At 47.4% G+C, this 14,074-nt stretch overlaps 1 protein-coding gene and 1 pseudogene across 2 annotated transcripts; one reads left to right on the forward strand and one right to left on the reverse strand.

Annotated features, from left to right (window-relative positions):
• Positions 1–4,037: 4,037 nt before the first annotated feature.
• LOC125541443 (aspartic proteinase nepenthesin-1) lies at positions 4,038–5,697 on the forward strand. The gene has a single exon (XM_048704857.2). The coding sequence runs from the start codon at positions 4,070–4,072 to the stop codon at positions 5,375–5,377; it is 1,308 nt and encodes a 435-aa protein (XP_048560814.2). The 5' UTR covers positions 4,038–4,069; the 3' UTR covers positions 5,378–5,697.
• Positions 5,698–6,493: 796 nt separating this feature from the next.
• On the reverse strand, positions 6,494–11,313 carry LOC147984582 (uncharacterized; annotated as a pseudogene). Its single transcript, XR_015616134.1, has 3 exons — positions 10,620–11,313; positions 9,908–10,464; positions 6,494–7,401 (listed from the first exon to the last, which is right to left on the reverse strand). The product of XR_015616134.1 is annotated as an uncharacterized LOC147984582 (transcript).
• Positions 11,314–14,074: the final 2,761 nt, after the last annotated feature.

The following is a 14,074-nucleotide window of genomic DNA, read 5'->3' on the forward strand; positions in this document are numbered from 1 at the left end:
CTCAGGAGTTGGCTCAGGAGCTGGCTTGGGAAGTGTCCAATTATTTTCATTTTTCAACATATTATTCAATAGAATTTTAGCTTCATCTGTTATTCTTTCCCTGAAAACAGAATCAGCACAACTGTCCAGGTGGTCTCTGGAAGCATCGGTTAGTCCATTATAAAAGATATTAAGTATTTAATTTTTCTTAAGAGGATGATCAGGCAAAGCATTAAGTAATTGGAGAAGCCTCCCCAAGCTTGTGGGAGACTCTCTTCTTCAATTTGCACAAAATTATATATATCCCTTAAGGGAGCTTGTTTCTTATGAGCAGGGAAATATTTAGCAGAGAAGTAATAAATCATATCCTGGGGATTACGCACACAACCAGGATCAAGAGAATTAAACCATATCTTAGCATCACCCTTTAACGAGAACATATATATTTTAAGGATATAAAAGTAGCGAGTTCTCTCATCATTAGTGAACAGGGTGGCTATATCATTTAATTTAGTAAGATGCGCCACAACAATTTCAGATTCATAGCCATAAAACGGATCAGATTCAACCAAAGTAATTATATGAGATTCAATAGAGAATTCATAATCCTTATCAGTAACAAAGATAGGTGAAGTAGCATAAGCAGGATCATATTTCATTCTAGCATTCAGAGTTTTTTGTTTAAGCTTAGCTAATAATTTCTTAAGATCACTTCTATCATTGCATGCAAAAAAGTCTTTTTTAGTTTCTTCATCCATAACATAGCCCTCAGGCACAATAGGTAATTCATATTTATTGGGAGAGCCTTCATCATCACTTTCATCAATATTATCAGTTTCAATAATTTCATTCTCTATAGGCCTAGAAAGTTGTTCATCAAGAAATTCACCAAGTGGCACATTAGTATCAAGCATAGAAGTAGTTTCATTATAAGTATCATGCATAGCAGAAGTGGCATCATCAATAATATGCGACATATCAGAATTAATAGCAGAAGCAGGTTTAGGTGTCGCAAGCTTACTCAAAACATAAGGTGAATTAAGTGCACAGCTAGATGGCAGTTCCTTACCTCCCCTCGTAGTTGAGGGATAAATTTTTGTTTACGTGTCTTTGAAGTTCTTCATAGTGACCAGCAGATATAAATCCCAAGTCACTCAAAGAATAGAGCTATACTCCCTGGCAACAACGCCAGAAAATAGTCTTGATAACCCACAAGTATAGGGGATCGCAACAGTTTTCGAGGGTAGAGTATTCAACCCAAATTTATTGATTCGACACAAGGGGAGCCAAAGAATATTCTCAAGTATTAGCAGCTGAGTTGTCAATTCAACCACACCTGGAAACTTAATATCTGCAGCAAAGTGTTTAGTAGCAAAGTAATATGATAGTAGTGGTAACCATAGCAAAAGTAACGGTAGCAAAAGTAATGTTTTTGGTATTTTGTAGTGATGATAACAATAGCAACGGAAAAGTAAATAAGCGAAGAACAATATATGGAAAGCTCGTAGGCAATGGATCAGTGATGGAGAATTATGTCGGATGTGGTTCATCATGTAACAGTCATAACATAGGGTGACACAGAACTAGCTCCAATCCATCAATGTAATGTAGGCATGTATTCCGAATATTGTCATACGTGCTTATGAAAAAGAACTTGCATGGCATCTTTTGTCCTACCCTCCCGTGGCAGCGGGGTCCTAACGGAAACTAAGGGATATTAAGGCCTCCTTTTAATAGAGTACCAGACCAAAGCATTAACACATAGTGAATACATGAACTCCTCAAACTACGGTCATCACCGGGAGTGGTCCCGATTATTGTCACTTCGGGGTTGCCGGATCATAACACATAGTAGGTGACTATAGACTTGCATGATAGGATCAAGAATTTGCATATATTCATGAAAACATAATAGGTTCAGATCTGAAATCATGGCACTCGGGCCCTAGTGACAAGCATTAAGCATAGCAAAGTCATAGCAACATCAATCTCAGAACATAGTGGATACTAGGGATCAAACCCTAACAAAACTAACTCGATTACATGATAAATCACATCCAACCTATCACCGTCCAGCAAGCCTACGATGAAATTACCCAGCACGGCAATGAGCATCATGAAATTGGTGATGGAGGATGGTTGATGATAACGATGGCGACGGATTCCCCTCTCCGAAGCCCCGAACGGACTACAGATCAGCCCTCCCGAGAGAGTTTAGGGCTTGGCGGCGGCTCTGTATCGTAAAACGCGATGAATCTTTTTTCTCTGATTTTTTTTCTCCCCGAACACGAATATATGGAGTTGGAGTTGAGGTTGATGGAGCTCCAGGGGGCCCACAAGGCAGGGGGCGTGCCCCCCACCCTCGTGGCTAGGGTGTGGGCCCCCTGGCCTTGATTCTTTGCCAGTATTTTTTATTATTTCCAAAAATAATCTCCGTGGAGTTTCAGGTCATTCCGAGAACTTTTGTTTCTGCACATAAATAACACCATGGCAATTCTGCTGAAAACAACGTCAGTCCGGGTTAGTTTCATTCAAATCATGCAAATTAGAATCCTAAACAAGGGCAACAGTGTTTGGAAAAGTAGATACGACAGAGACGTATCATTGCTCCAGGGATGTTCGGGATGGAGAAGCAGGAGGGGAACGTCAAGGCGCCTAGTGTGGAGCTAGCTCAGGTCCATGTGCGCTACTCCGACCACTTCCGGGAAGGAGAAAGAGGATGAGCTCATGTCATGCACTTTGTTGCTAGTGTCGGTGATGGGAGAAGGATGAGGTGATGCAAATTCGGTTGGTCAAGGGCCACACAAAGGTATTCTAAAAGATTTCCTCATGTAAGAGACGAAACAAGGCTAAGCGGACATTGACGACAGGAAAAGGCCAATCCCTTTTGTTACCCATGTTGATGCAATGTCCGCTTTTTAGTGGGGCGCTTTCGCCTCGTTTAGATCCAGTTGGCGACGTCCTTCATGCTAGGTACGGGGAGCTCCTATCTGATGGTTGTGGGTCAAATAGCCCTTTAATGCTTACATTGGTCAGCCCAATATGTCCCGTGTATGGAGAACATTTCTAATTCTTGTGAAGACAAATCAGTTTTCTACCCAGGTTCTGGAACCCAGTTCCGCATATATTTGGTACTAAGGGTATGTTTGGTTTAAGCCCCAGATTGCTACACCAAAATTTTGGTATAACCAATGTCAGGGCATGACCAAAATTTTGATAAGCAATTCTTGTTTGGATTGTAGCCATCGAAAAAGCTGCCCACAAATGCACATGCATGCTAATCGTGCGAGGGCCCACTAAGTAACTATCGGACAAAGAATCTGCAGCCTAGTTGCATGCACCACAGTAATAAAAAAGATAAAACTACCTGGGACCCACCAAAACAGAGAGGGCAAAAGGTGCGCCAATTTTTTGGCGGAGCTTCTCCGCGTCCTCAGCTCGCCAACTCGTTGGCCAAAATTACACATGCGATTGGCGGCTGCCGTTGGCACGCCGATTTTTTGGCACCAATCCAAACGAGACCCAAAGTCTGTGGGCAAGCCAAAATTTTGGTATGGTATGTTTTGGCTGTCATCCAAACGCACCCTAAATCATAATCCAAACCATTGCGACACTAGCTAAGACATTTGTGGTAGATCAGTGAAATATGCCCAGCACTCTACGAAAATCTGGATGAAACTTAATGTATGCAAACTGTTCCATAGAATGTGAAATTTGGGATGGAGCATGGCAGAATGCTAAAATAGTTGCATAGAAGTATCAGCACCTTTCATGATTGAACATTCAAACTTTGTCAAAATATATGTTGAAAATGCAAGGAGTAGCCTTTTCGTTCTTGCATTTTCTTTTGGGAACCCTTCTTGCATTTCTATCTCAATATATTGGTATAATTGTCTTGTACGAAATGAGAACCTAGGAATATTTATCGGGCAAGTTAAAATACAAATATATTCGTATGTCGCAGTCACCAGCAATGCAACTTGCGAAGCTGGGATTGGTGTCCAGAATGTCAACTTAGTTCCATCGAAACGTATCAAACTGTCCAAACAGACAAGAAAGAGAACATACGGTGGACAACAAGGGGCCAGACATGGCGTCCCCCACAGCTCTCGCCGTCCTCGTGTTTGCAGTGCTCATCGTCCCGTTCCCGCCGATAACTTCCGCAAACCACAATCATGGCTTCCGCGCCTCCCTCACTCGCATGCGCCAACAATTCAGCAACTACTCCGCCGCGATACACGGCGACACGCACCGCCTGGCTTTCCTCGCGCGCGCTCCAACGACGAACGCCACGACCACCCTTGCCCTCCAGGCGCTGGTCGAGAACGGCGCCGGAGCGTACCACATGAGCTTGTCCATCGGCACGCCGGCGCTCACCTTCCCTGCCATCCTCGACACCGGCAGCGACCTGGTCTGGACGCAGTGCGCGCCGTGCACCCAGTGCTTCCCGCAGCCGACGCCGCTGTACGACCCGGCGGGCTCCTCCACCTTCTCCAAGCTCCCGTGCGCGAGCCCGCTCTGCCAGTCCATGCCGAGCCCCTTCCGCGCCTGCAACGCCAGCGGCTGTGCCTACGACTACCGCTACGTCGTCGGCTTCACCGCCGGCCGCCTCGCCACGGAGACGCTCACCGTCGGCGACGCCACGTTCCGCAACGTCACGTTCGGGTGCAGCACGGCGAACGGCGGGCACATGGACAACGCGTCGGGCATCGTGGGGCTCGGGCGCAGCCCGCTGTCCCTCGTGTCGCAGCTCGGCATCGGCCGGTTCTCCTACTGCCTCCGCTCGGATTCGGAGGCCGGCGCCAGCCCGATACTGTTCGGCTCCCTGGCCAGCGTGACAGGCGACAACGTCCAGTCCACGCCGTTCGTCCGGAACCCCGCGGTGCCGGTGCGACGCGCCCCGTACTACTACGTGAACATCACCGGCGTCACGGTCGGCGCGACAGGCCTCCCGGTCGCGCCCAGCACGTTCGGCTTCACGCGCGCCGGCGCGGGTGGCGTGATCGTCGACTCCGGCACGACCTTCACGTACTTTGCCGAGGCGGGGTACGCGATGCTGAGGCAGGCGTTCCTCTCGCAGACGGCTGGCCGGCTGACGAGAGTGAGCGGCGCCCCGTTCGACTTCGACCTGTGCTTCGAGTCAGGCGGCGACCTCGACGTCGACGCCGTGCCCGTGCCAGGTCTGGTGCTCCGTTTTGCGGGCGGCGCGGAGTACACCGTCCCGCGGCGAAGCTACTTCGACGCCGTGGACGAGCAAGGCCGTGTGGCGTGCTTGCTGGTGCTGCCGACGAGGGGCGTGTCCGTCATAGGCAACGTGATGCAGATGGACCTGCACGTACTCTACGATCTCGACGGCGGGGTGCTATCCTTCACCCCGGCTGATTGCGCTAGTGTTTGATCACGGTGTCACATTATTGATTATAATGTCGGTTCACAATTTTTATGAACTAGACGACTATATATCGACGCGGATCTTTCAAACGTGTGGCGAATGCACCTGGAATGGAAAAACAATTTTTTAAAAATAAAAAGAGTTGAAATAATTCTGATTTTTTTTTGTAACAAACATGGTCTAACAGTGAAACGAAAATGTTCACTAGCTAGTTAGTAGTTACACACACTGGATGTTCATGGTAAACATAGGACCCGCTGTTTCACTGGCACATCGTTTGTCTTTCGATTCTCCTCCGCCTATGACGACTTTTGACCTAGTTTAGGAGTCGGTTCGATACATGTTTGTTAGTACTACATTATATTTATATACACACACACACACACACACATATATATATATATATAGTGTGTTACTACTCATTACTCAGGGTGCATAATAAGTTATTCTTCACCCGAGGTAATCTTACGATCGCTTTATAAACAAATTATGTTTGGAATACAAATAGTTACATTAATATTGATTCACTACATAAAATTTAGTATAAGAAAATAAAAAATAGGTTATAAGACTAAAAATACCACATTTTTATGTATGTTTTTACGTTCATAACTTTACATAATATAAAATATTTTTTACGGCGAGTATATATTTTCTTACATTCTCTTTTTACGTATGAAATATGATAAAATTTATGAAACCTAAAAATACGATACATTGACGTCAAAATAGAGAGGGGGGTGTATATTGTCATAGGAGCAATCGGACACGCCACACCTGAACAGGACTTGGGATCAACACAGGCATGCGTTCCATCACCTTAGTAGTATCACGTATGCTAGAAAGCTTCTCATCGATATTTTATTTCCTTTCTGCTCTTTAGATATTGGTTTTCTAGTGCAAGTCTTCGCCTACTCTTCTGTTATCCATACAGTTTACGTACGAAGTGACTTGGCATTCATTAGTAAGACCATAGGATACGAGAACGCACTAGCTAACCCACGGTAACATTCTTCTGATCTGATGTAAGGTAGTAAGCCAGAAGAATTCTGTTGACTGCAAGGCAATAAATACCCGGTGCACCATTGATGCTAGAAGAATAATACACGAGCTCAGCTTGAACTTTCCGAAAGGCTACTCTCCGAATACGAAAGTTAACCAGAATCCCCTTACCGACTGGCAAGTGGTGGCCCCTGATGAGCATTGCCGCATGTAATAATATCCAGTTTTAGCAGCTCTCCAAAGGAACAGTCCATGAATTGGTCCGTGCATAAAGACTGACAACGCCACTCAAACAAATAGGAGTACCTTTCAGATTACAGACAAGCCATCTCAGTAGTTTGGCAAAGCAATACTGAGTACGATGGCGACAATGAACGTAGCAGAGATGAGCAAAACGAACAATGCTCGTCTAAGACTTTGGAACACGTGTATGTTGATAAATCCTCTCCATCCGGCTCGACGCCATATCGCCTTCCCCAGCCCCAGATGGAACGGAGCCCAGATGCCAGGGAAGCAGAGAAGCACTGAAGCTAAGGACAAGGTGTATGCGAGGACGATGACCCAACGGTTGACTGAACCCAGGATGAGGTGAAACCCGAATGCAAACGCAGCAATCATACATTGAGATCCCACCGGCACCAAGCCAGTTGCCAGCAAGTTGTACAAGTGACGGTGGACCCGCGGAATTTCTCTTGCACCACCATATATAAGAAAGCAGGTCGCGGTAAGGGAGCAGAGGAAGGCCATGGTGTCTGAAATCACAAATGCCCGGAACGCGAAACGTCTCGCCAGCGTTGCTGTCCCTGCATGCCCATGGTCGTCGGCACTGTGAAAGCTGCCCCGAAGGCCATGGTGGCGATTAGCACTGACACGATTGTTCTACTTTCTGTAATCATGTCTTGTTTATGTGATGCTTCTTCACGAGTGGGTTTGTTGTACACGTTACGAAGATAAAGGGGGTGGACTCCATCTAAAGTAATCGCTGCCCCCAACCAGCCCAGACAACTGCGCACAATAATATGAGGATCCTGTTCATAAAACAAGTTTAGGGCTCATTTAGTTTGCAGGATCCTTAAAAGGCAGGTACAGCAAAAACATATAAATGAGATAGAAATGCATGCGCAAATCAAAGGACCGGTAAACACAAGTGTTCTATTAACTTTGATGTTTCCTTCACATGAATTCAAAAACATAGGTCAAATCAATGCTTATAATAACCAGGGTCAAATCAAAGTCAACCTAGATACACATGTATTGTTAGAGCATCTACAACCGGACACCTCAAACACCCCTCAAATAGGGATGGCAATGGGTACCCATTACCCACGTATCCTGCGGGTAAAAACCCTATTAGGGTAAGGATGTGTGACAAAAAGTTACCCATAGGTATATAAATAGGAAAATCTAAAACCCACCAGGTAGAGCGGGTAAGGGTATGAGATCGTATAACGCATACCCATGTACCCATATAAAATCTATGTGAACTGAAAATGTATGAAACATGTGTTGTTGTTTTTAACTATGTGATGTTTTGATGTGTTGTTGTTTATGAGAAAGTGATGTTGTTTATTAAATGTGTTGTTGTTTATAACTATGTGTTGTTATAATCTGTTGCTTATAAATTATGATATGTGTTGCTGTTATGACTATGAGTTGTTCAAATTAGTGCTTTGGAAACATGGGTAATTTTACCCGCGGGTACCCGTCTACCCTGTCGGGTAACGGGTATGAGAAAAAATTGTACCCATTGACAGGTATGGGTAAGGGTGGTGGGTAATCTCAAGGGGGGAGGGGTAAGGGGGGTGGCTCCACTCATACCCAAACCCTACGGGTGCCACCCTCAAACGACCGACTAGATCAGTGGCCGGTCAACAATAAAAGTGTCTCAAACCGGCCTCAAATGCCTGGACTGATCGGCGCCCCTCATATCCAGACTAAATCTGGGGCGGATATGGGGCGCCCGAGCGTAGCCTGGTGCGTCCGCTACATCGGAACAAACAGCTCGATCCCAACAAAAAGTGCACCAAACCCCCTTCGACCTACCCTCTCCTCTTCTTTTCCTCCTCTAGATCACTTGCTCCTCTCCTTTCTTCTTCCTCCTCAGCGCCGGACGTGTCCTAGCTCCGCTGCCACACTTGCGCCAGACTACACCTTGCCCTCTACGTGTTCTACACATTGTCCGACTAGATCATTGGGTAATTTTTTGGTAGGCAGAACGATAGATTCCGATGGTTCGTCGGACGACCGGTATGGCCCGACGGAGCTTGATGAAATGATTCAAAAAGATTCGGGCAACCATCAATGCTCCCTTTGTGAGGAATATGGATTATCTAAGCAGAGAAGATTGATAGTGACGATCCCTCGTTCAGAATGGGTGCAATGATGACCGAAGCTTATCGCTTTTGGACGATGTGGCTATTTAAGCCGGTCCCGTCACTCCTCGTGCGGCGAGGTGGGACTAAACCCCCAAACCTTCCGGCCCAACACAGATGTCATCGACATTGGAAACCTTAAGTACGAACTATCCCGCCAGCCCAACAGGACTAAAAACATCCAAAATGATCAATGTGCATGCGCTTGCATGTATTTGGTGTTATAAAAAAAATAGGGTTTGTGCTTGCAAATGGAAAAAATTTAAGGCCCGTTCGATCATTGTCCGCGGGCGCGTCCAGAAGCGTCAGCGGACGTATAGGGACCCGGATTTGCCTACCGTGGCTGTAGATGCTCCTATGCATCAAATCAAAGTCAAACTCCATGAATATGGTGGTCATTAGTGGTGGGCTTGGCTGTGGAGGTGCCAGCCACGCAACGGTGAGCGTTAGTATGTACCCGCCACAAGTTGCTACTATTCATGACTTCGACACAAAGGAATTGAGCGAAGGGAAAATGGAAAAAAAAAATCTTTGATCTCATTTTCAAAGGAAGAGCAGGTATTTTAACATCCACTTGGACCTCTTTTTAAAATTTCTATGTACGAGGAATGAGACTAAGATCCTTAGTGGCATAATAATCTCTAAATAGGTTTTCGCCTCACTTTATAGATAAAGCAACCACCATGTCCATGTGGTTTGACATTGTTTCTTCAAATTCAAAATGACACAATAGATAAATTTGACTTTTTGCAGATCAACAACACACTAGAACTACAATAAGTAAGAAAAAGAACAGAACTATTGTTCCAGAATGACAATTAAGTTTGTTACGTAATATTGTTGTTCGAATGATTTGTTGGTCTGCAAAGTTTCAAGTTACAGGCTGTGTTGTCTAGGAAAAATAGAAAAGAGAAGTTTCTACGAAGTGAAGCACAGATCTTTTCGCAAAGAAAAAAAGAAGTAAAGTATAGATCCCAATGCAACATTGGACAACCTAGATAGAAGATGCACTTTCGTGGGGGACTGGGGGTTGAGAGAAATCCATTCCCTTATGAACAGGGTTAGTAAGTTGTACTAAGTGGGCAACAATTAACATGGATCGGAGGGAGTAAACATTAGAGATATAACACAATGTGGAGATAGTAGTAGAAGACAACTTTACCTGGAAATAGTACATCCGGCCAGGTACTATTGCACGGATAGCAAGATCCATAGCAGTTAGCCCATCGTTGTTGGTAATGCTTGTCTCCACACTTGTCGTCTTCAGTAGTAAAATGACAATCTTGGGATATCCATGATGGGCAGCCAGATGGAGTGGAGTGTTCCCTCCAGAATCCGTAGCATTCCACAGCATCGAGAACATGTCATTCCGGCAAATATGGCGAACCGCGGTTTCCCGACCATGCTCCACAGCACAGTGCAGAATATTTCTTCCTTTACCATCAACCATCTCATAGCAGTCAGGGATTCTGTGTATGAGCTCCTCCATGATTCTAGTTTGTCCCACCATAGCAGCAATATGCAGAGGAAATGACCCGTTGCCATCAGAAATGCTAGCCAGCCCGAGGGAAGCATGGCCATCAAGGAAGAGCACAACTACATCAAGCCGTCCATACAGTACTGCAAAATGGAGAGGCGTGCTCCCTGACGAATCAGCCCTGGTTAGCAACGTTGGACCTTCTGGCCCCCAGCTCGAGCTCAGTATTGCTTCAGCCATTTCTACAGGGAAATTTGCTAGTATGTCAGCGCGTGAGTACAGGTTGAAATTTACTGAAAGGATTGTAGCAGTAACTTTGCTTGAAACATCAAAATTGAAGCCAAAAAGCTCTTGGAAGAAGTAGAGAAGCGGCAGCTGTAGACCTTTTCAGTCCTACCTCTGCTCCTAGCCGCCGCAGCATGCAAAGCAGTCCGTCTCTCCGGACCAGAAAACAACGCCGCCGAGGGTCGCCGTCAACGGAGGCCAGATCGGGAGCCTCCGTCATGAGCAGATCCACCACACCGGCACGCCCGTGCCGGACGGCTTCGTACAAGGCGGTTGCGCCCGACTGGTTCCTCGCGCGCAGCGCGGACTCCTCCTCCGCCCCGCCGGCTCGCATCCTCGGCAAGAGCACAGCCGCCACATCCGCATGGCCGAACCTCGCCACGCAGTGCAGCGGAGTGTCGAGGCACTTGTTGCGCGCGGTGACCAGCGAGGGCGCCCTCTCGCAGAGGAGCGTCGCCAGCTCGACGTGGCCGCGGCTGGCGGCGACAAGGTGCAGAGCCGTGTTCCCGTTGCTCGCCACGCCTAGGAGAAAGCGGCTTGGTGTCGCGCCATGGACGTTTACCGCGACGTGGCCCTGGCCGGCTGTTTGCCGGCGGCGGTGGCCGGCACCATGGTCTTGTCTGCTCAGTATCTCCTCCATGCGGACCTTGTCGCCGGCGGTTAGCACTTGCAACAGCTCCGCGTCAAGCGTCATCTTCTCGTGAGGGCCGAATTGTACCGCCGCCATGTTGTGATCTGCTATGCTATTTGGGATGCTTGCTCTGTTCTCTACTCCTGCATGATATGGCAGTGTTTTGAACTTGGAAGAGTTGCATGGACAAGAGAGACGACTCGGCTCCCTCTTGGTCCGCTCGAGGTCTTTGTAGTATACTCCCTTCGTCCAGAAAAATTTGGTGCTACATACATCAAAATAAATATTTTCGGACGAAGAGGTATAAGTGTAGAATTGCACACATCAGTCAGTTCACCCAAAAGCGTTTCAAACCACAATGCGGCCGAAGAGTCCTGAAAAGACCCCCCCCCCCCAACACACACACACACGCGTCCCTCCGCCGACCGCCCCCCGTCCCTCTCCTCCCCCTCGCCGCCGCCGAGGGCGTTGAGCTTGGCGGCGTGGGGCGGCGAAGTTCCGGCGGTGGCCCGATGCGGTGGCCGTGGTGGTGGGGCGTTTCCCCGTCGGGTGGTGCCGCCTGTGGCGATGACAGGCAGGAGTCTCGGTTCTGCCCGATCCTGCTCGTTCTTATCTGGATCTGGCCGACCGGGTACATTCAGGCATGATGACGCCGAGTCTCCATGGTTGTTGGGCACTATGCTGGTGCAGGCGACTGCGGTGGTGGCTCGGTGTGGTGGTGGCCTTCGACAGTGCACACCTGGAGGAGTGAAGGAGCGGTGGTCTTGGCGGGGACATGCAGTAGTGCGGTGAGGCGGACTGGCGCGATGGCGTATCTGGAGGGGGCGATGCGATCCATCGACCAGAGCAGTGGCGGCACTGTGTTGGCTCGGCTAGGATGGAGTTCTTAGCGAGCAGAGAGCGTTGGGCCACCTCTAGGCTGTCTGGCGAGCGGTGGTGCTCACCAGGTGGTGCCAGCATGGGAGTTGTCCGAGGCTAGGTGCTGGGTCGTTGCAAGGCTGCCCCTTGGAGCGGGTGATAGCCTTCACGGGCGGTTCGGGCTCTTGCCGGAGGTGTCGGGTGGTTGTTGTCCCTCGACCAGGTGGAAGGTGTTTGTTGGACCACGCTTCTCTCTGCCGTGCGGTTTGTTGGTGGTCCTCAGCTTTGCAGCTACGATGGCGAGGAGTTGCACTGGCGGCAGTGCGAGGCTACTGAAGGAAATATGCCCTGGAGGCAATAATAAAGTTGTTATTTATATTTCCTTATATCATGATAAATGTTTATTATTCATGCTAGAATTATATTAACCGAAACTTAGTACATGTGTGAATACATAGACAAACTGAGTGTCACTAGTATGCCTCTACTTGACTAGCTCGTTAATCAAAGATGGTTAAGTTTCCTAACCGTTGACATGAGTTGTCATTTGATTAACGGGATCACATCATTAGAGAATGATTTGATTGACTTGACCCATCCGTTAGCTTAGCATGATGATCGTTTAGTTTGTTGTTATTGCTTTGTTCATAACTTATACATGTTCCTATGACTATGAGATTATGCAACTCCCGAATACCGGAGGAACACTTAGTGTGCTATCAAATGTCACAACGTAACTGGGTGACTATAAAGATGCTCTACATGTGTCTCCGATGGTTTTTGTTGAGTTGGCATAGATCGAGATTAGGATTTGTCACTCTGTGTATCGGAGAGGTATCTCTGGGCCCTCTCGGTAATGCACATCACTATAAGCCTTGCAAGAAAAATGACTAATGAGTTAGTTACGGGATGTTGCATTACGGAACGAGTAAAGAGACTTGCCGGTAACGAGATTGAACTAGGTATTGAGATATCGACGATCGAATCTCGGGCAAATAACATACTGATGACAAAGGAAACAACACATGTTGTTATGCGGTTTGACCGATAAAGATCTTCGTAGAATATGTAGGAACCAATATGAGCATCTAGGTTCCGCTATTGGTTATTGACCGGAGATGAGTCTTGGTCATGTCTACATAGTTCTCGAACCCGTAGGGTCCGCACGCTTAACGTTCGATGACGATCAGTATTATGAGTTTATGTATTTTGATGTACCGAAGGTAGTTTGGAGTCCCGGATGTGATCACAGACATGACGAGGAGTCTCGAAATGGTCGAGACATAAAGATCGATATATTGGAAGGCTATGTTTGGACATCGGAATGGTTCCGGATGAGTTCAGGCATTTACCGAAGTACCCGGGAGTTACCGGAACCCCCCGGTGTCGATGTCAAAACCGGCGGATCTCGGGTTGGGGGTCCCGAACTGTGCGTCTAAGGCTGATGGTAACAGGAGGCGGGGGACACAATGTTTACCCAGGTGCAGGCCCTCTCGATGGAGGTAATACCCTACTTCCTTCTTGATTGATCTTGATGATATGAGTATTACAAGAGTTGATCTACCACGAGATCGTAGAGGCTAAACCCTAGAAGCTAGCCTATGATTATGATTGTTGTTGTCCTACGGACTAAACCCTCTGGTTTATATAGACACCGGAGGGGTCTAGGGTTACACAGAGTCGGTTACAATGGAGGAGATCTACATATCTGAATTGCCAAGCTTACCTTCCACGCAAAGGAGAGTCCCACCCGGACATGGGACGAAGTCTTCAATCTTGTATCTTCATAGTCCAACAGTCCGGCCAAAGTATATAGTCCGGCTTCCGAGGACCCCCTAATCCAGGACTCCCTCAGTAGCCCCTGAATCAGGCTTCAATGACGATGAGTCCGGCGCGCAGATTGTCTTCGGCATTGCAAGGCGGGTTCCTTCTACGAATACTCCATAGAAGATTTTGAACACAAGGATCGTGTTCGGATCTGCAAAACAAATTCCACATACCACCGTAGAGAGTATATTATTCCACAAATCTAATCTGCTGACAACTTTTCATAACGTGACGTCCTGCCGTGGCCCGGT

Source organism: Triticum urartu, chromosome 2A (assembly GCF_056163025.1).
Source record: "Triticum urartu cultivar PI428250 chromosome 2A, HENAU_Tu73, whole genome shotgun sequence".
In the NCBI taxonomy this organism is placed as follows: domain Eukaryota; kingdom Viridiplantae; phylum Streptophyta; class Magnoliopsida; order Poales; family Poaceae; genus Triticum; species Triticum urartu.

Excerpts from the sequence above, each read along its gene's own strand:
- LOC125541443 (XM_048704857.2), top strand. The coding sequence starts at position 4,070 with ATGGCGTCCCCCACAGCTCTCGCCGTCCTCGTGTTTGCAGTGCTCATC.